General features: G+C 33.8%; 2 protein-coding genes and 1 pseudogene across 9 annotated transcripts in view; 2 read left to right on the top strand and 1 right to left on the bottom strand.

Moving 5' to 3' along the window:
- The window catches only part of C2H1orf146 (chromosome 2 C1orf146 homolog), a 60,072-nt gene extending 55,012 nt beyond the window's left edge, over positions 1-5,060 (top strand). For 4 of the 5 annotated variants that reach the window (XM_037815796.1, XM_037815801.1, XM_037815807.1 and 1 more), the window contains 4 exons: positions 1,504-1,597; positions 2,926-3,094; positions 4,110-4,188; positions 4,862-5,060. In XM_037815796.1, the coding sequence (XP_037671724.1) occupies positions 1,504-1,597; positions 2,926-3,094; positions 4,110-4,188; positions 4,862-4,996 (477 nt within the window). In that variant the 3' untranslated portion in view covers positions 4,997-5,060. The remainder of the gene's footprint in view (positions 1-1,503; positions 1,598-2,925; positions 3,095-4,109; positions 4,189-4,861) is intronic. The other variant, XM_037815817.1, reaches the window with a different exon arrangement.
- A 1,622-nt stretch (positions 5,061-6,682) lies between these two features.
- GLMN (glomulin, FKBP associated protein) overlaps positions 6,683-20,341 on the bottom strand; it is a 29,418-nt gene continuing 15,759 nt past the window's right edge. For 3 of the 4 annotated variants that reach the window (XM_037826648.1, XM_037826650.1, XM_037826649.1), the window contains 11 exons: positions 19,886-19,939; positions 18,431-18,461; positions 18,238-18,327; positions 17,303-17,344; positions 17,124-17,197; positions 15,354-15,438; positions 14,659-14,768; positions 13,840-13,903; positions 8,564-8,687; positions 7,036-7,118; positions 6,683-6,919 (listed from right to left, as the gene is read on the bottom strand). In XM_037826648.1, the coding sequence (XP_037682576.1) occupies positions 6,803-6,919; positions 7,036-7,118; positions 8,564-8,687; positions 13,840-13,903; positions 14,659-14,768; positions 15,354-15,438; positions 17,124-17,197; positions 17,303-17,344; positions 18,238-18,327; positions 18,431-18,461; positions 19,886-19,939 (874 nt within the window). In that variant the 3' untranslated portion in view covers positions 6,683-6,802. The remainder of the gene's footprint in view (positions 6,920-7,035; positions 7,119-8,563; positions 8,688-13,839; positions 13,904-14,658; positions 14,769-15,353; positions 15,439-17,123; positions 17,198-17,302; positions 17,345-18,237; positions 18,328-18,430; positions 18,462-19,885; positions 19,940-20,341) is intronic. The other variant, XM_037826651.1, reaches the window with a different exon arrangement.
- Positions 7,243-7,343, top strand: LOC119528275 (annotated as a pseudogene).

Below are 20,341 nucleotides of genomic sequence, written 5' to 3'. Positions count from 1 at the left end.
AATTTCCATGTCTTTGATATATTCATTTTGTGTTCATCTCGTTTTCCTGATTTTCTTTGGTGCTTTGTCCATGTTTTCCTTTAGCTCTTTGAGCATATTTAGAAACATTTTTTAAAAGTCTTTGTCTTTTATGTCCCAGGTCTGCTCCTCTTCATTGATGTTTTCAAATGCTTTAATCTTGTCCTTTGTGTGGGCCTTTTTCTTTGTGTTTTGTAATCTTTTGTGCACTCCTGGACACCTTACATTTTAATGTATTGTTACTGGAATTTTGACTTTGAGGCATCTGTTTCTTAAGCTTGTATTCAGCTAGTATTATGACAGAACTTTCCTTGAATGCTAGGGGCTAACAAAAATAAATAAATAAATAAATAAATGAAAGAAAGAGAGAGAGAGAGAAAGGAAAGAAAGAAAAGAAAGAGAGAGAAATAAAGAAAGAAAGAAAAGAAAAGAAAAGAAAGAAAACACCTTTCTCAGTTTTTACAGATTGGCCCATGTAAGTGCCCTCCTTCAGAGATTATCCATATAATGATTTTAGAGAATAATTGCAGACCAAAGTGTAGGGACTACCCTGATCCTTTCTGCACATGCCTCTTGTGTTGAAGATACATGTGTAGCCTAGGATATTCCTCTGTTTACACAGATGACTGCCCCCTCTTCCTTAGGGAATAGTTTCCTAGTGGTCCCAGGCTCTGCACTCTGTGTCCTACAAGCAGCAGTCCCCTGCTGCAGGCAATCACGACTGACTGCTCTCCCACAGCATTCTGTAGGTGAGTTCTGTGAGCTGCCTTCTGCATGCAGGGCAAGTTCTGGGATGGCAAGCTTGTAGCGTGTGTCCTAGTTTAGTCCCTCAAGGCTGCTACCAGACAGATTAGACCATGCTCCCAGTATGTGCGCAAGCGTTACTCTGCTTCCTCCAGAACCAGGACCAGGGACCTGCACTGGGAGCACGGGCTGGCTCTATTTTGAGCTGGTGAGGGAATGGGGTGGGTCCAGCTAAGGTGCCACAAGATCCTACCACTTTTTCTTGATTTGGCACTAGCCCTGGTACTGCAGTCCTTCAGTTGTTTTGGAGCTTTGAGAAAGCTGATTCTGCCAGTTCTTGCTGGTTGTTCAAAGCTTCTTACTCTCCTATCTTGATTGGGGCAGGCCCATCTAATTGTTTTTTAAAAAGGAAGTTGCATTTGCTCTGGTTCCTATAGTTAAGTTCTTTAATATTGTCCTTAATTTCTGTCCCAAAATAACACAAACAACTGTAGCACACCACTCACTTCTAAACTTACAGTAATGAAGAACTAAGTATTTTTGCTCTTCTCTTCCTTTTATTTAATTCGTAAGGTTTTTCTTTCCTCCGTTGAGAAGAGATGTAGTTTCTCCTTTGATGAGCACATCTGTAAAGCGGAATAATTTTAAGAGAAGCTTTAAACTTTTAATTTTTTCCATAAGCTTCGATAAGAAATTATCATAAGCATGTCCTAAATTTCTATTTCTGAAATTTTTTTAAAGAGTTATGAAATTGCAACTGCTTTTGAAAATCGCAGCCACAAGGTTCGATATTCAGATTCTGTGGAAAATGGATCAATTATATTTTCTCTTTCTGGTACAGTATATTTGCTAATTGCATTGACTTAGCTTTCTTATAAAATATGTGGGTATAAATTCTAACAATTTTCTAGTTCATTAACCAAGTAATAAGCTTTATTTTGGCAGACAAAATAAAGCAGAACTAGCAACCCTTGTAGAGGATGGAAAAAAACTACTTGCTTTGAAACTAAGATAAAAATAGAACAAAGCCACTTTCCAATCAATCAATACTTATATTGAAGTAGTAACAAAAAGGCCAACATCACAACAATGGCTAAAATTTGTTATGAAAACTGTACATAGCAGAATGTTTTTCTTGGTTTTGTTCAAGTGAGTTTGCAGAAAATATAAACAAATACTAAGGATGGGAAGGAATTAGATTAGGATAAGAGAAGGCTGGGGAGATAGGAAGGTGACAGATCCACTTATGCTTGGGAAGTGGGTAAAGGATTTATCAGGAGGATTGCAAATAGATGTCTACTCTAGTAGAGGGTTTGGAAGAGGGTTTTTCACAAGCTCCTAGGAATAGACCTCCAAGTTGAAACTTACCTTTCCTGGTAGAATAGAGAGCCTTCTTTGGAGAAGTAAAATATTTGTGGTGAATACCTACTATGTGCCTTGGCTACTTTATATGCATTATTTTATCTAATCTTTCCAACAAACCTGTCAAATATGATTCCTGTCTGATAAATGAGGAAACTTAGGCTCAGAGAGGTTACGTAAATTGTCCAAGATCATTTAATTAGTATATAGTCACATACTCACTTTCCTCAGAGTATGTCTTCCACACTTCTTTTAAAGAGCTATAGTTTTTAGATATGGTTTCCCCTTAGGACCATTCTTTATAGGCCTGATACAGTTTCATGGAATCCAAAAATCTGCTCACTGAGTGTATTAATTTATATAACAGTTTGGTCTTATAGAAAGGTTTTTCCAATAAGAAATAATCAAAGGCTTAACACTGCCTTTATTCTTTTGTTGATTTCCAGCTTTTTAAAATCACTGTGACATAGAAAATTAACTTTTTAAATACATTAATCTTCTAACTAGAATTAAGCATTACCTTTATGTAAAGTGCCCTAATCTGCAAAAAAAAGTTACTGAACAAAAAGTTTTTTTACCCTTAAATATTGAGAATAAGTCATTCTTCTATATAGAGCACTTTAGAGAACCACAAATTATTTTGTTGTGTAAGAATTTATTTACCACTCTTTATTGGTAGTTGTTTAGGGCCTGCACACCTTTTATGTTAAACTTGTAGCCATTTTTGTTGATTTTGCTGAGTTTACAACAAAATTTGATCTATATGACAAAGATATTTTATATAACATTCACTTTCTCTAGGTGTTGCCTTTTTATTGATGGATGCTAAAGAATGCCTTATGTCAGCTGAAGAAATATTTCTAGCTAAAATTGAGAAGTTTATAAACATTCACCAAAATAGTTTTTTGGTTCTATCTGCTGCCCTCCATGGGCCAGAGGAATGGAAGTTGATGTTCAGGATTCAGCAAAGGTACGCAATAGCACCACATACTTACTTTCCTTAAATTATTTTGTGTTTACTTTTGTTTTTAATTCTTTTGGGCAGAGGAGTTTTGTTTTGCTGGAAGATGAACTTAATAACGTTAACCTGTCATTTAATGAAACACAGGCCAGATAGCTATTCTGTGAATCAGTGTTGCAGATTTCAGTTTATTCCACTTTATGGGCTTCTTCTGAAACACCAACCAAAAATGAACACTTTTTAGCCAATTAAATACTGGTTACAAAGCCAACTCAAATCCTCTGGAATAAGGCAGGGCAGTAATTAATAAATAAGAGAGGATTGTCTTTTCTTTCCACCTACTAAAGATAACCTATCAGTAAGTTATATGATCTTGTTCCAGTTTGCTAAAACTTCCGAAAATGCAATATACCAGAAATAGATTGGCTTTTACAGTGGGGTTTATTAGTTCAGAAATTCATAGTTCTAAGCCCTTGAAAATGTCCAAATAAAGGCAACAAGAAGTAGATAACCTTCTCTGAGGAAAAGGCCGATGGTGTACGGAACACCTGTCAGCTGGGAAGGCAAGTGGCTGGCGTCTGCTGGTCCTTTGCTACCGGGTGCACTGCTTTCTGCTTCTGATTCCAGTGGCTTTCTGTTTAAGCATCTGTGGGTTCTCATTTAGTTTCTTCAGGACAAACTCTGGGCTTCATCTCTTAGCTCAGCATCTCTAAACATCTTTCTGTCTGCATCTCCAAGCATCTGGATCTGTCAGTGTCAGCTCTTAGCTCTCTAAAGGACTCCAGTAAGCTAATCAAGACCTACAATAATGGGTGGGGTCACATCTCCATGGGAGTATTTGAATCAAAAGGTCCCACCTGCAATTGGGTAGGTCACATCTCCATGGAAACAACCTAATCAAAAGATCCCACCCACAATAGGTCTGCACCCACAAGATTGAATTAAAATAACACAGCTTTTCTGGGGGTACATAATAGATTCAAACCAGCACAGATCTGTATAACACTTATGAATTGTTTTGCAGATTCCTGGGTAGTAATTTACGGATACTTCCAGTACACAATACAGTAAATGCTATTAATCTGATGTGCACTATAGCTAAGGTGAGTCACCTGGGGAACATGACATACACACCCTACAGTTGACTTCAAATTGCATACCCCCATGACTAGGTTGAGAAATACCCCTACTTCTGTTTCCCCTGGAGAAGCTGCTATTTCACCATGAGATTCTTTCCCAAGTCTGGACTCAGCCACTCGAGCTTTCTCAACTTCCTTCAGATAGCCACTACCAATTTATAACTTATGTTAGGACAACAGAGTATTTGACCACGTATACATTTGTATAGACCCTATTGGTTACTTAAATCTTCCTTCAGATTCTAAATTAGAATTATATTGGTCAGATCTCAGTCATGAAATACCAGAATGCAAACATTTCATTTATGAAATGCTCTCCACCAATTATACACTTTCTTTTCATGCTTGTCTTTTTCTGTAAAGTGAGCCCAGACAATCCCAACTCCTCCAGGCAGTTAGTTCCTTATCTTTACACTTGGAACACATCCCCATTAAGTCAATTCTTATAGTATTCTAATTTTTGGTTTGCATCTTTGCAGTTCCTTGAGGATAGGAATTTTCTTTTTTGTAACTTTAATACCTTGCACATAGGTGATCAAGAGATATTTGTTGAATGAGTGAAAGTTATTTTTTTTTACGTGACCCTGTAAAAATACCTTATTTCTGAAAATAGTGTTGTGTTTATATCTTTTTCCAGACGACCTCCAAACCATACATAGATAGCATCTGCTACAGAATGATGACAACTAAAGCTTACATCACTGAGCAAAGTACTGTTTGGAAAACACTTCAGAAATTAAAACTTGGTAGTGATTCATTTACCTCAAATTAGAGTGTCAATTATAAATGTTCTTTTGGAAGAATATTAAAATAAACCAACCTGTTAAATGTTCAAATATGTTTACTTTAAGCATTCTTTTATTTATTTGAATTAAAATATATAAAAGGGATTTTATTTTAAGGAGTTGAGTCACTAATTTGATTGGAAAAGAGTGGTACATATATTATAAAACTCACATGTAGTTTCTTAATGATACAAATTAAGCTGGACAAATATTTACTAGGAAATAAAAATACAGAATTTTCTAACTATTTAGACTAAAGGAGAAGTCACATTTTAAAAAGGTTTTCCACTAGGGCAGCCAGTATTTCTAAAGTTTATCTTTGTAGATGCTTCTACACCATTCTCTTGGAGAGGTGGTGATGGGTTTCTGTCCCCTAAGACTCCTCCTAAGGCAGGGAAGGAGAGGAAAGCTAAGAGCAGCAGTCAACAGGTCTGAACTCAAAACATTCTCTTTATGCTCTGATAATGAGATACCCAATTTGACATTGGGAATTCTAAAATGAAACATGGCAGTTTTGTGGTGGTTTGGAGCTATGTATCCCAGAAAAACATGTTCTTAAACTTAATCCATTCCTGTGGGTGTAAACCATTATAAGGAGGACCTTTTGATGATGTTACTTCAGTTAAAGTGTGAGTGGGGCTTAGTCCTATTACTGAAGGCCTTTTAAGGAAGGCCAGAGAGGAAGACACAGGGGAGCAGCCAGAAGCTGGGAGTCAGTGGAACCCAGAAGAGAAAGAAGCTAGGAGAGGCTGCCATGTGCACTGCCATGTGACAGAAAAGCCAAGGACCAAGGATCATCGGCAGCCAGCTCCAGAATGCCATGGTCTTCCGGGAGAAAGCATCACCCTGAAAACACCTTGATTGTGGACTTTTCCTAACTGTGAGCCAATAAATTCCCAATGTTTAATTCAACCTCATTGCATGGTATTTGCTTTAGAAGCCAGGAAACTAAAACAGCATCTGTGATGGTTTGAAGCTGTATGTTCCCCAGAAAAACTTGCTCTTAAACTTACTCCATTCCTATGGGTGTGAACCATTGTAAGTAGGACCTTTTGATGAGGTTACTTCAGTTAAGGTATGGCCTACTTACTTCAATCAGGACAAGTCTTAATCCTACTACTGGAGTCCTTTATAAGCAGAATAAAGTTAAGTCAGAGAAAAAAATAAAGCCACAGGGAGCTGCCAGAAGCTGAAATTCAGTGGAAGCCAGAAGAGAGCAGAGAGGCCGCCATGTGCATTGCCATGTGACAGAGGAGCGAAGGACCAAGGATTGCCAGTAGCCAGTCCCAGAACACCAATCTGCAGGAAGAATGCATTACCTTGATGATGCCTTTTGACTTTTTTTAGCCTCAAAACCGTGAGTTAATAAACTCTTTCACTGTTTAAGCTGACCAACTGCATGGCATTTCCTTGAGCAGCCAAGGAAACTAAAACAGCATTTAACTGGAGCAGAAACTGTATCAATATTTTTACAAATTCACCACATCTACATGAATGAATAAAGAGAATTCAACTATATTTCATGAAATTTATAATACAAAATTAGTTTGTAGTGGATCATTAAAAGTAGTAGTTATAGATACATATATGGGAATTATTTACCATGTAGAAAAGATAACTTTGTAGAACCAAAGAATACTAATGATCCTAATATGTCACTAAGGAAACTGATAAATGAGAAAAGCTGTATTTATTTTTCTAGCAGGAATGTTTTATAGACAATGTTTTATAAAGGTATTAAGTAAGTCATAATGGAAAATATTTTACTAGTTTTTATTTAGAAGGTAGAACCTTCACTTTATCCCAATATTTTCTTCACAGGTAGACTTTGTTTTTATCTCAATGAGTTCTTCTACTCGAGCCAGCACACTTTCAATCAAATCAAATGTAAAAAGAGCTGAATGTAGTACCTGCAAACCAAGAAAAATTTATGTTATTAATGCTGCCTTTAAAACAAAACAAAGCAAAATAAAGAAGAGACTTCAGCTGGGTATAACTTGAAAAGCTTAGGAAAATTTCAGTCCACCTTAAGCTGCATTTCAGGAGGCATGTTAGGGATCTCCTCTCCACCTACTGTTACAGAGCAAAGATCTTTACACTTCTGGACTTCTGTAAGAAAAGGAGAAAAATCACATGCTACACTTAACCATTACATTAAAACAACTCAGATTTAATAATTAATATACTGTTTTGATCATTCACTAACTTAAAAATATTGTATTCTGTATTATGCTTGCTTTGGCAGCACATATACTAAAATTGGAACCCTAAAGAGAAGATTAGCATGGCCCCTGTGCAAGAATGACACACAAATTCGTGGTGTTGCATATTTTTCTGTAAACCTACAACTTCTAATAAAAAAAATTACATTCTGCAACATTAATGCTTCTTTAGATAAGTGGCATTATTTTGGCATGTACATGAAAATGAAAGTTTATAATTTTTTCCATCAGTATATAATCAGAATTATACCCATTACACTAAAAAAGACAACATCACTCGCAGGGAGTCAACTTCCTGGCAGTGTGGGACATGACTCCCAGGGATGAATCTGGACCCGGTATTGTAGGATTGAGAAAGCCTCCTTGACCAAAAGGTTTCACTGGCTGAGAGATTTCAGGTGGAGTTGAGAGGTCATTCTGGAGATTATTCTTTTTAGTTTTTAATGTACTAGTATAGCTAGAAGGAAATACCTGAAACTGTTGAACTGCAGCCCAGTAGCCTTGATTCTTGAAGACAAGTGTCTAACTATATAGCTTACACAGTGTGACCAATGTGACTGTGAAAACCTTGTGGCTCACATTCCCTTTATCCAGTGTTATGGACAGATGAGTACAAAAATGGGGACAAGAACGTAAAGGGGGGGTACGTGGGAGGGATGGGTTGTTTTGGGTGTTCTTTTTTACTTTCATTCATTTATTTTTTTAGAGTACTGAAAATGTTCAAAAATTGTGATGAATACACAACTATATGTTGATACTGTGAACAACTGATTGTACACTTTTGATGACTGTATGGTCTTATATCTCAATAAAACTGCAAGGAGGAAAAAAAAGACAAACATTCTAGTAATGCCTGTGGAGATACCATCATAGCAATATGGAAGACATCATAAGATAGCATATTATAGTTTAATTGTTGACTTAAAAAGGTAATTCTTATTCTAAGGTTTTGTTTTCATCATGTGTACAAATTTACGTGGGGGGAAGGAGGGTGACCCAGCAATACCAAAGGAAATACAATGGTACCCCAAGAGAAATATTTATAATACAATCAGATCATTAACCAAATTAATGCCTTAAACAAGAACATGCTTCAATTTGGTTTAGTTTTTGATAACCCAGAGATTTGCATTTTCAGCATTAAAGTGGTTTATACAGCTGTTAAAACTCATTTTAATTATAAAAAATGTGACTTGCCTGTCATGTTCCTCTCATTTGGTATTTACAGAATTAAACAAGTACATGGTAAAAAAGTTTTTTTAATATAAATATGACATCTAAAATTTGGCTGATTTTTAGATGTAATTGAAAATAAAATTCAACATTACCAACCTTGGCTATTTTCTTGGCTATTTTTAATTTCTGCTTCATAGTGTGCTTTTGACATATTAAGTCCTGTATGGAGTGGCTTTAAAAAATTATTCTCAATCTTTCCAAGTTCTGTCCATAATCCAGTCTGTTCAGAAAAATTAAAGAAGGAATTAAGTTATTTGGTTCAATATTTGTTGATTGCCTACCATTACTAAACGTGTTGATAGCTGGGGAAACAAAAATGAGTAAAACGTTGTTCTTGCCTTTCAAGGACCCCTCTCTCTGAGTAGAATATAATGCTTACATTTATTATTACATCTAGTTATTTTACGTGCATACCAATCAAATAAAAATGTTCCGAAGGTCATTTGGACAGCTCATAGTTATGAGAACTATAACCTAAAAGTTTTATCCATGAGAAAATTATTTTTTGAGGATAATCCACAGTCTGAGACATTTCCCCTATGAACCATCTCCTCAATGACTCTATCTGATGCATTCCTTCAACTACTGACCTTTCAACTGATATCCTTGCCACAGATCTAGTACTAGAGGATTCTTTTCATTACCTACTGATGAAAGCTTTTCTAACACAAAGCTGATTTGAACTTTCTTGTTGAACACTGTATATGGAAATGTAAAATCTTAATTTTAGGAAAGGGGGGGCATAAAATCCACTGGTACTATTAAGTTTCCAGGTACTTCTTAAAAAGGAAAATAGGTAAAAAAAGAAACTTAGGAACCCAATTTCTTTAACTGGGACAATGAAATGGACTACTTGAAGCGTAATTCTCTCCTCTTCTAGTCTGTGGAACATTTTGTATAAGATCTGAGTTGTTTCTTGAAAGTATGAGGACATCATCGGAGCTTGGGTTTTCTTTTGGTAGACTGTGTGTGGCAGTTTATTAAGTTATATTTTCTAAGAAATTACATTTCACTGAAATTCTCAAATTTACTGGTATGATGTTAATATAATTTTCTTATTTTTTGATCTGTGCTCTTTTTCTACTTATACTCTCTTTTAAATCTTAATAGATTGTGCTTTGCATTTTTAAAATCAGTCTTGCCTGAGATTGGTTCATTAATTTCAGTCATCTTTCTAATATAAGCATTTAAGACTGGAAAATTTTCCCTTAAGCACCACTTTAGCTGCATTCCACAAGTTTTGATATTTACCATTTCAATATCATTCACTTCTAAAGAATTAGACAATAGTATACTTTATCATATATCAATGATATCTGACAAAATATATTTTATTCATAATATATAATAGAGATTCTATACTTCACTGCACTAGTTAAAAAGGCAGATTTCTGGGTCTTACTTAGAAGTTTTGGGGCTGACCTCATGAATTTGCATTAAAAAAAAATACCCAGATGATTTTGATTAGGATCATACATTGAGAAACACTGATCTAGAACAGAACTTTCTGCCATGATGGAAATGTTCTTTCTGCCCTGTCTAATACAATAATCATTAGCCAGATGAAGCTATGAGCTTCTGAAATAGGGTAGTGTAAGTAAGGAACTGAACTTCTAAAATTTTTTAATTTTAATTAATTTAAAATTAAATAGTCACATGAATAATGGCTACATATAAATATGAAATCGTGATTGGTTTTAATTGCAATAATTTATTCTAACATAATCATAAAATGTCAGAAAAAACCACATACCAAAATTAGGCTAAAGAATATTTGTTACACATTCTGTTCAGCATAATTCCACAAATCTTTCACATGATGAACGATAATATTTTTAGAAGCATGTAGGAGTGAAAAAGTGATGGAAGTAAGAATATTTTATCTCTCTCTTAAAGTTACAACACCTAAAAAATAAAAAAATAAAAAACTACAAAGAAAATCCTTTTAGGGTCTCTTAATCTTAAGTAATTTAGGATTAAAAATTGGAGAAGTTCACAATCTTTGCTTTTAAGTTTATGCCCAAGTAGAGTCACTGATGTAGTAGTTCCAAAATCTTTTCAGTTCTAAGGTTTAACCTTATCTTTCAAAATTTACTGCAGCCTATCTCAGAAAAGGATGACAGGCAGTTCTACCCCACAATGAAATTCACTGCCAGGACAGACAGGGACGGTGCAAAAGATATAGTCAATCATGATAATGAAGAAATAAAAAGAAGCAAACAAGAACCAGTTTTCCCTTTTCTCCTAATTTGTGATTTAATATTGCAGAACTTCTATTACCTGAAGTCATTTGGCTCTGCAAATACCACACAAGGGATATGTTTTAATCTTGGAGAATGAAACAATTTAAATTAGAACCCCCGAAAAGGCTTACATAGAATTATATGTAGGTGTATATATGCAATATAGTTATAATTTTTTTCCTAATTGAAAAAGCATATATGCACACATTCATACAATTCCTTTTTAAAAATTCCTGATATTTATCTTTGGCCTTTGCGATCTCACATTGTTTCCCTTGACCATTCTTTTAGTATACATAGTTCAATCACAAATTAGAAAAAAGAGTGGGTAGGCAGGTGGATGGGAAAGAGTATTAAGTAAATAGGATAGAAGGTAAGGGATGAAATAATAATGAGCTGCATATAAAAATAAATTACTGAAATTAAAAACAATGAATAATTATTTAAAGATACCCACCAAATAATACAGAAAATAAAGTAAAAAACTAAGTTGGTTTTACCAGTAGAGATGGACACAGTTAATACAACAAGATTGAAGAACAATTATGTGAAACTGAAGTGTGAGAGAAGGTAGTTTGTTTAGGCAGGGAAATAAAGAGGCATGAAACAATAGGGTGAGAAACAGCTTATGAAAAGAAAAGTCAGGTGACAATAACCCAAAATAGCAGGATAAAAATGGATTATAATTAAATTATGAATCAGTTTGTTGTCTCTGTAGTTGAGTGACTCTGTTCTTATTTAATTTTCCTAACATCTTTCTGACTGCTTTTCAGCTTTTCATCTAGTAAGTTAACCTCTCAGCAAACTTAACTAGTCAGAAATAGGTCCTCATAGGAGTCCTTTTGTATAAAACTCCCCACAATTCAGCATCACCACAGTCTCAGTTTCTTCTTTAGCCAAAATCTCTAAAAACTCAGGGCCTGTCATTTTTTGTTTAACTATAGTGGACATATTTGCCTCTCACTTTTACACATGACCTATTATAATTATACTTGAGCATAATGCTTCCATGATGGATAGGATATTGGCTGCCTCAAAGACATCAAGTTGCCAGCTTAGACTGTTTTTTTGTTTGTTTGTTTTTGCTAATTTTCCTAGTATGGTAGGTTTTATGGTTAACTTGCATGGCAATAATTTGTAATATTTGACCCCTAAAAAAACTTTTAACGAAAACCACTGAACAAGAAAGCAGTCCTAGCAGTTGGTTATATCCTTTTCTCTTCTATAGAATGTTCAAGTCAAATAAAACCGGCATTTTCTGGGGATATTATAGCAGAGATTACACAAAGCTAAACTTCTCTCTTATCTTCCCTTTCTAGGCAGAGGCCCACTTGCTGCCTCTGTATTAATTCTGTGCTCCATACCTAGATGAATCTATTAATCTTAACAAGATTCCTTTTCTTCCTGTCAGATAAATCAGATAATTTCTTAGGCCTTTCCTTATTACTAAAAAAGTACAATCTCCTATCTCACCCCAAGGACATCTTCCTGAAGCCTTAGAGCCTTGCCTGCTACTGAATTTTTTCTGCTGTTATCACAAACTCCTTTGGTAGTCAATTCAGTTTGTGATTTTCAAGGTTCTGGCCTCTGCCAGGGGTCACATATGTCTCTACCACTTACTAGCTGTGTGCCCCTGTACAAGTTAATGACCCTTCCTGTGCCTTGATTTTATCTTCTATGCAAAGGGAAAAATAAAGGGTACATATTGCATAGCATTGTGAAGAATAAACGATAGGGTATCTACAAAACACTTAAAACAGGACCTGACCAGAATAATGGTTGCCTCTGGCAGGAAAGAAGTAGAGAAGGGGACAACAACGAAGTGGGAATTAACTTGGAAGGGGCATGAGGGAACTTCTCAGGGTAACAATGTTCTATATTTAAAGGTATGGATACTAAAGACCACATTTGTTAAAACAGAAAATTTTTGCATTTCACTGTTTGTAAATTTTATCTAAATGAAAAATGGTAACTAAAAACTCTACTTAATCAAATACATGCTAAAATATTTAGGGGAAAGTATGCTGGTGTCTGCAGTTTACTGTGAAATACATCAAAAAAATAAGATAGATTGACAGATGGATAGACAGATGGATACACGATAAAGCAAGTCGAGGAAAATGTTAATGGTAGGATCTAGGTGGTGGGTAAATGGGTAATCATCATCACTGTAAAATTCACTCAACTTTGTTGTATGTTTGAAAATTTTCACAATAAAAATATTGGAAAAAATAGTAACTGGCACAGAGGAAGCACTGGGAAATGCTAACAAATATTGTTACTGGCTTGAGAGGAAGAATACAGGTCAAATCAGTGAATTTACTACAGGAAGGAAACTGCTACTTTTCCCAAAAAATATTTCAATCCCAAATCACGATTTACTTAAATTGAAGAGGAAGGAAAAAAAAAAGAAAAAAAAAAAATCAGTTACTTTCATTCCTTCTACTACTTTCTAAAAAATCCAGATTTACGTTGTGATTCAGATAGTTATAGTTGATGGAGACGACACATATAGGGAAAGCAACCATTAGAATAAGGTAGAAAGAGAAAAGATAAAAAGCAAATATAATTTTACTGTATGATTAAACTCCCTCAAATAGTTTTATGTTTATTGAGACTTTTAATGATGTGCTATTAAAAAATTTCAACTTCCTACACATTATCCAAGATGTGCTGTTAAAAAATTCAGTTTTAGTGCTGAAAATGTTTTAATTTGTCATGTATGATAAAAAAAATACAAAAATATCTGATTTTATTTTATATGGAGGTCTCAGACTTAAAATTATGAGGTAAAGATGCAGGCAACTGAACAAAACAGCCAAATATATATTCAGCTCAAAAGAGTTAACTTGGGGTTTGCAACTTATTTGCCCTCATATGGCTAAGTAATGCTCACAGCAAAAGAGCAGAGCTACAATAGGGAAGGAAAGGGAAAGGAAAGATGGAGGGGTGGTAAGACCTCTGGGGAATTCACTTCAGGTTTCAGAACAATCCGTGGGACTTCTCTCAGCCTTTGTAGCTGGGTGTAAGCTATGAGATATTCACCTAATTACTGATCAAAAAAGGCTGTATCATTCCTTAAGCATTTTGAATATACTCACAGTTTGTTTTTCAAATAAATTCACTTACATGACAGTCATTTTCATTATCTTTGATAACCAAATACCTCAATAAATTTAATGATGCCATGATCCTGTTAATTAAAAATATGTAATTTGTTACATACAGTAGGATTTTACACAATCAACAGCAATTTCAATGAATAAAACCTCAGGTATATTTATAATTAAGTTTGCTATTAGAAACTATTCCCCTCAGTAGATCTTTTGGAGTAATAACTTATTACACTTGCTCTCCATTTAAGTTCACAAAATACAATTACAAAAATTATCATCCTTTTTTTTTTTTTTCTGAAGGAAGACTTTTTATCTTTAATACATGAAGATACAATCTCTTGCTTTTAGCATTAAAAAATTCCTTTTATAAATGCTTATAAGCATTTCCTCAACATTCATTCTAGTATATATATGTTCTATGCACGAAAAAAAAATGTGATGCCCTGGAAAACAAAATAAAACAAAATCCAAACACATAAGCCTTTTTAAAGCTATACATGAGAGTCTTAAGTTTTTAGTCATATATTCTTATGTGACTTATAGCAAATCTCTATGAGCTGTACTGGAATGCTGGGTATGCCAAAGGTACAGAATCATACTGTTGGTCATTCTCCTGGAGAGAATAGTATTTTTGAGTTTGTTTCTATACATTATCTAATCACTTAAATAAGAAAATCTTTTTATAGTTTTATGAATTACCCAGAGATCATAAAGTCACAGGCAAACACATATATTATAATGTGTTTATATAAATACAATTTAGGTTCTTGAAATAAGGATATTACATTTTATTCTGAATTTACTATTTGAATCTTACTAATGGTCATCTCACCTATCTGAGTTTTGCAGTAAATCTGTTTCAGCACCCTCTGGGAGAAAGAGTACCAAATCTAGAAGGGAAATCAGCTGTGGTCCTGTAAACCATTTGTTGTTAGGTGTTCTCTGAAAAGCAAAAGAAAAATTGGGAAAGGCTTTAAATAAAAATTTAGTAAATTTATGTTTTTCTAATACCTTCATACTACAAAAATAAACTATTGCACATTTACAAATTTATTTTTAACTTTTATTTCCATTCTTTCCTTCACTGTTTGCAGACACAAGGAAAAACCTTGCCATTTTGAGAACACTAGTGTGCTCTGTTTTCTACAAGGAATTACTGAGCATTCACAAATACATTAAAGATTCCATTAATTTTTTAGAAGTATTTGCAAAACAAAAAGTCATATTATCAGTTCAAAGAATACAATTGTAGAGTTATTAATATTTCAAGTTTCAAGGTTTTTTAAGAATAAAAATAGAAAAATTAATAGAAATAGAAAAATTAATAGGAATAGTTCAAATTTCAGGTATTTTTTAACTAAGATTTTTATTTAAATAAGAATTGAAAACAGAAATTAATATAATTAACCCCAATACTAGCAACAGAAAAGTTTGTAGGGCAAAAATTCACACTAATATATTCCACAAAGAATAAGTATTCCCTACTTACATTCCCTTAAATGTATAAGTGATATCTTGACCTCTTACCTTCAATGATACATCAATTTGATTTTTGATATTTTGAATAATAAAAGCTTCCACACCTGAATGATTACTTGTATTCAATAAGCACCTTGAAAACAAAGTTACAATACATTTGAAGTTATCCTGGACTGCATTACAATGAAATGATGCTGAAAATTTTACAAATTCAAATGGGCTATGTTTTATTACTAGGAATACAAAATCCAGAGTGAAGACAACTGGCAAGATGATACCAATTACAAACTCATCTATTATAGTTATTGCTATCACTATTAAATTCTATTTCTGACTGGATTTTCCAACAACAAATTTCTATTAAACCAAATTTGAATCTTTTTATGCATATAGTTGCAATAATTTAACATGGCAAAAATGGGCATTGGTATAATAGCTTCAGAACTCCCCAAATTACTCCCTGTGAAAGTAGACTAGAGCTGGATAACCCAATATGACTAGCTTAAGAAAGAAAGGGGATTTTTTTGTAGGGATACAAGTAGAGCAGAATAGGAAAGCTGTTATGAGACCTAAGCATCAAATTAAGATCTCATAAACCTGCTCTAGTTGGAATGTACATTTCTGTTTGCATATCTCTATCAGCAGAATGAAGAGAAAACTAGGATTAGTGTTGGCCAATCCCAAAGTAGACTTCTTAGCAGTTTGACATTGCCCAAATCTGTTTTAAACTCATTTTTATTACCTAGAACAAGGACTGGCAAACTAAGGCTTGTAGGCCAAATCCATCCTGCTGCCTGTTTTTGTAAATATAGTTTTATTGGAACACATCCACGCCCATTGGTTTACACACAGTCTATAGTTGCTTTTGTTACAAAGACAAAGGTGAACAGTTACAAACAGGTACTTAAGGCCCACAACGTTTCTATTTACTATCTAGTCCCTTTACAAAAAGTTTGCTAACCCCTGACTTAAAGAGTGTTATTAGACTCTTTTTGCCTTCAAAGAGCACTACTGGTAAACTCTGATATTAACTTATAGTGAATACACTGTCAAAGTTATAATTCTAGAGTTATTAATTTCAGTGAATAATGGAAATTATTGACATATGTAAAGTTCTGGTAGGAACCTTATCAAATCTCTGTTTAAGTCTGTTTTTAAAGTATCTCAATTAATTAAAATCTATACTATTATTCATGTTATATATGAATAATGTGTACATGAGTTATGGATGGAATCATGTCCCCTAAAAGACATGATGTGACGTGAACTTATTTGTGAAAAGGATCCTGTGGATGTGGACTCATTTGCGAAAACGATTTTTGAAGATTCTATTAGTTATAAGGTAAGGCCACTGAATTAGGGTGGGCCTTAACACAATATGACTTGAATCTTTATAAACAGAGGAAATTTGGACAGAATCAGGAAGAGACAGAAGGATGGCCATGTGATGGAGGCAGAGACTGAGTTATGGACTGCCGGCAAGGTACTACCAGAATGCTACAGACTTCAGAGAAAGCGTGATCCTATTGAAACGTTGATTTTGGACTTCCAGCCTCCAAGATTGTGAAAGAATAAATACCAGTTGTTTAAGCCAATCAGTCTGTGGTATTTGTTAGAGCAGCCCTGGAAAACTAAGACAGTATGTGCCAATAATATTTGATTACTCTATCCATCACAAAGAATAGAATTTATTATAACATAGCTTCCAACTAGATTTGAATTACATATACTGAAATACTCAACCCTGAAATAATTACATGACGTTAATTTGATTTTTAACCAATCACACACTCAGCAAATAACCACTTTGATACACACCTAAACAATGTATATTTGCCTTGTGAATCCAACTTGTTAATATATAGCTGAAGCACAGCTAAACTCTTTTTCCTCTAAAATGGAACAAAAAATAGTTACATAAAATGAATGAAGATTAAATTATTTATCTAATTTTCTTATGGTAACAAATTATATTTAGTCCCAAAGCATTTACATACCAACGTCTCAATGGGGCAAAGTGTCATTACTTTCACTAAACCCTGGAAATAAAAAATTTTAAATTCAGATGTAAATAATGACTGCAAACAAACAACTAAGTAGTAGGTACTAAAATTTCAGAGAAGGGAAGATAGGAGATTTAAAAGTACAGTTGATTTTTTTCTTTCATTCATTCCTTACACTGTTATGTCCATAGGAAACTAAGTACAATAGATTTTTTTAAGTGATACTGAGTAGGGTATTACAAAGTGTTAATTTAGAAGTGGATGGTAATTTTCAATTATGTCTAGAGTGGCAACAGTATGAAATCAAACAGAAAGAAATATAATAGAATCTTTTAAAAAATCAGGTTTAATGTCTTAACAAAAGCCATGTTTTTCTATTTAAATAGTGAAAAGATCAGCCTCTCCATTGGCATCTAAGAATCTGTCTTGGATATCATAACTAACAGTTTTAGCCAAAATAAATCATAGGAGGTAAAAAGTAAATATCTATCGGTCTTTCTAGTAACAAGTCAGTATCAGTCTCCAATGGAGTCCTGAGAACCTGAATTATGACACAAGTAAATGAGTATCATTTTTCAGGATTCCTAATATCTGCAGAAACAATGTTAAAGAAGGTTCTGCTTTTCCACTAGAAGCTGTGCTGTCAACCATGGCAGCCACTAGCTATATATAGCTATTTAAATTTAGATTAAATTTAAAATTCAGTTCCCCATTGCACAAGCCACAATTCAAGTGCTCAATGTGGCTAGTGTCTCATACTGCACAACACAGATAACAGAACATTTCCATCATCATAGAAAGTTCAATTGGACAGTGCTGGACTAGAGTATTCAGAAGATGTGGAAAAGAAAGTGGGAGATGAGTCAGAAAACTTAAGCTCGGAATAGGTAAGGGGCTATTTTCAAGATTAGAATACATATCTTATTTACCTGAGGTACAGTAAGAAAACTCTTGATTTCTAAATACTGATGAAGTAGACTGTTGTCTTCCATTCTCAATAAACCATTCTCCAATAGATTCTACAGATTAAAATATATGCAGGGATAAATATATGTTTAACCCAACAGCTTTACTGTTTTACCTAACTATGTTTAAATTATAATAGGAACAAACAAATCTTACCAATCCTTTGGAGAAAACAGACTCTTCTGTTCTGGAAGAGAACATTAAAATTTATCAACATGATTTTATAAATTGTTTTAAATGATTCTTCATTTTAGGAAAAATAAATAAAAATTAAAATTTAAAGCCTTTTAAAATATACATCATTAAGGAGAAATTCTGTCGAAGAGCTTGTTCAAAATTCTTTATCTTTAATCTGTCTTTTGATTTGGCTATTAACATCCAAATCTGACCAAAGTCAGGCCACGCAGGGCTTATTTCCTGGCATCAAATCAGTAACACGTGCAAAAAGCAAGTGCTAAGAAATCAATTATACCTGACACAATGCTATATTTTCCAGTTGCTGTTCTAAAAAAGCTTTTCAATTCTCTTTAGATAAAAAAGAATTCAATACTTTCCACTTGTGGTGATAATTTTTTTAAAAAAAGTTTTATGATGATTGTTTAGTAAATACTGAAGAATGTGATAAAAACTATTCAGGCTCCAGGTTCTTATTCTACCCATGTAAGGAGTTAAAAGTGTTATAAATTTTGGCTCAATGACTAACCAGTTTGAATATCTCAAGAATATAGAGCTTACATTAAAAGATAATACAAAATGATACTGTATCCTCACCATAAAGTAAAAATAATGTAAAATCATTGACATACATAATACAGCAAATTTAGAGTTAATAATTACTCATGCCAGGAAATTCCCGCTTTATAGGTTGAGGCTTTGGACATTTGCCATGTTACAAATTTTCCTTCACCTAGGAAGAAATGGGATTGATAAACTGTCATTAATGTTCCTAGAGGGTAGTACTGTAAGGTCCTGACTGGTCTCATGGTATAATTTAAACATGATAACAGGGAAAGAAAACAAAACATGTAGAGTTTTTGCAAAATCCTTAAACTTCTGTCTGGAAAAATTATGTATAACTGTTACTTTGTAATTTTTTTTTAAAAAAAGATTTGCTTCTTAGCACCCCAAATGAGAAAAATTGCAAGTGAATGTCAATAATCTAAGTTATAAAAGGTAGGGGTAAAGACACCTCCTTCTTTTGATGCAGTTAACAGATTCTGTCCATGAAGCAAAAACACAGATGAATTTTCCTTATTGACTGCTCCTCTTTATAAGGATGGAGGAGGTTGCAGTGAGTTAGGTTGTTTCAACTTACTAACTTTTGAAATGAGAAAGAAACCTCACAAGAAAGAAACCTCATGAACAGATGACTGGAAAACCATGGAAATTTTACAAGACAATATCTTAATACTATCTTGGGTTGAAAATAAGACTTTGATGAAAAACTCTTATTTCTGCATTTCTGCTTGTTGTGACTATTTGTCTCATGTTTTATAAAATAACTAGTTAATTAATTCAGACCTGGCCAAGAGAAGGTTCTTCCTTCTGATCTTGACAAGGACTATTTTAATACTTCTATTTAATTTTGAGATGCCATCTCAATGACCTTACCTTTGCAAAAAGACTTCAACATGCCCCATATTAAGTTGCAAGAGGTACGATGGGCTAAAATAGGGGAAAAAAATACACACACAAGTTCATACATTTTTAGAAATTTTATATACATAAACACATAAGTCATTCTGGTGGTAGAGTATGAAGTTTAAGAGTATGGGCTCTGGGGTCAGATTGAACTATGTTTGAATTCCACCTATGCCACTAATTAGTTGTATGATCTTTGGCAATTTCTTAACTTGTTTAAGCCTATTATTTTCATCTATAAAATGAGATAATGCTCTATTTTATAGGGTTATTATAAAGATTAGATAACACATATAAGGCTGTTAATATATGGTTTGATACATAAATATGCAAATAGTAGCCATTATTGCAATTTAGATGCAAACGTATCCCCAGGTACATTCATACATATACAAACCCACAGAAAGAAATACACCCAAGACCTGC

Source organism: Choloepus didactylus, chromosome 2 (assembly GCF_015220235.1).
Source record: "Choloepus didactylus isolate mChoDid1 chromosome 2, mChoDid1.pri, whole genome shotgun sequence".
In the NCBI taxonomy this organism is placed as follows: domain Eukaryota; kingdom Metazoa; phylum Chordata; class Mammalia; order Pilosa; family Megalonychidae; genus Choloepus; species Choloepus didactylus.
This window is presented reverse-complemented; position numbering and strand designations above follow the sequence as displayed.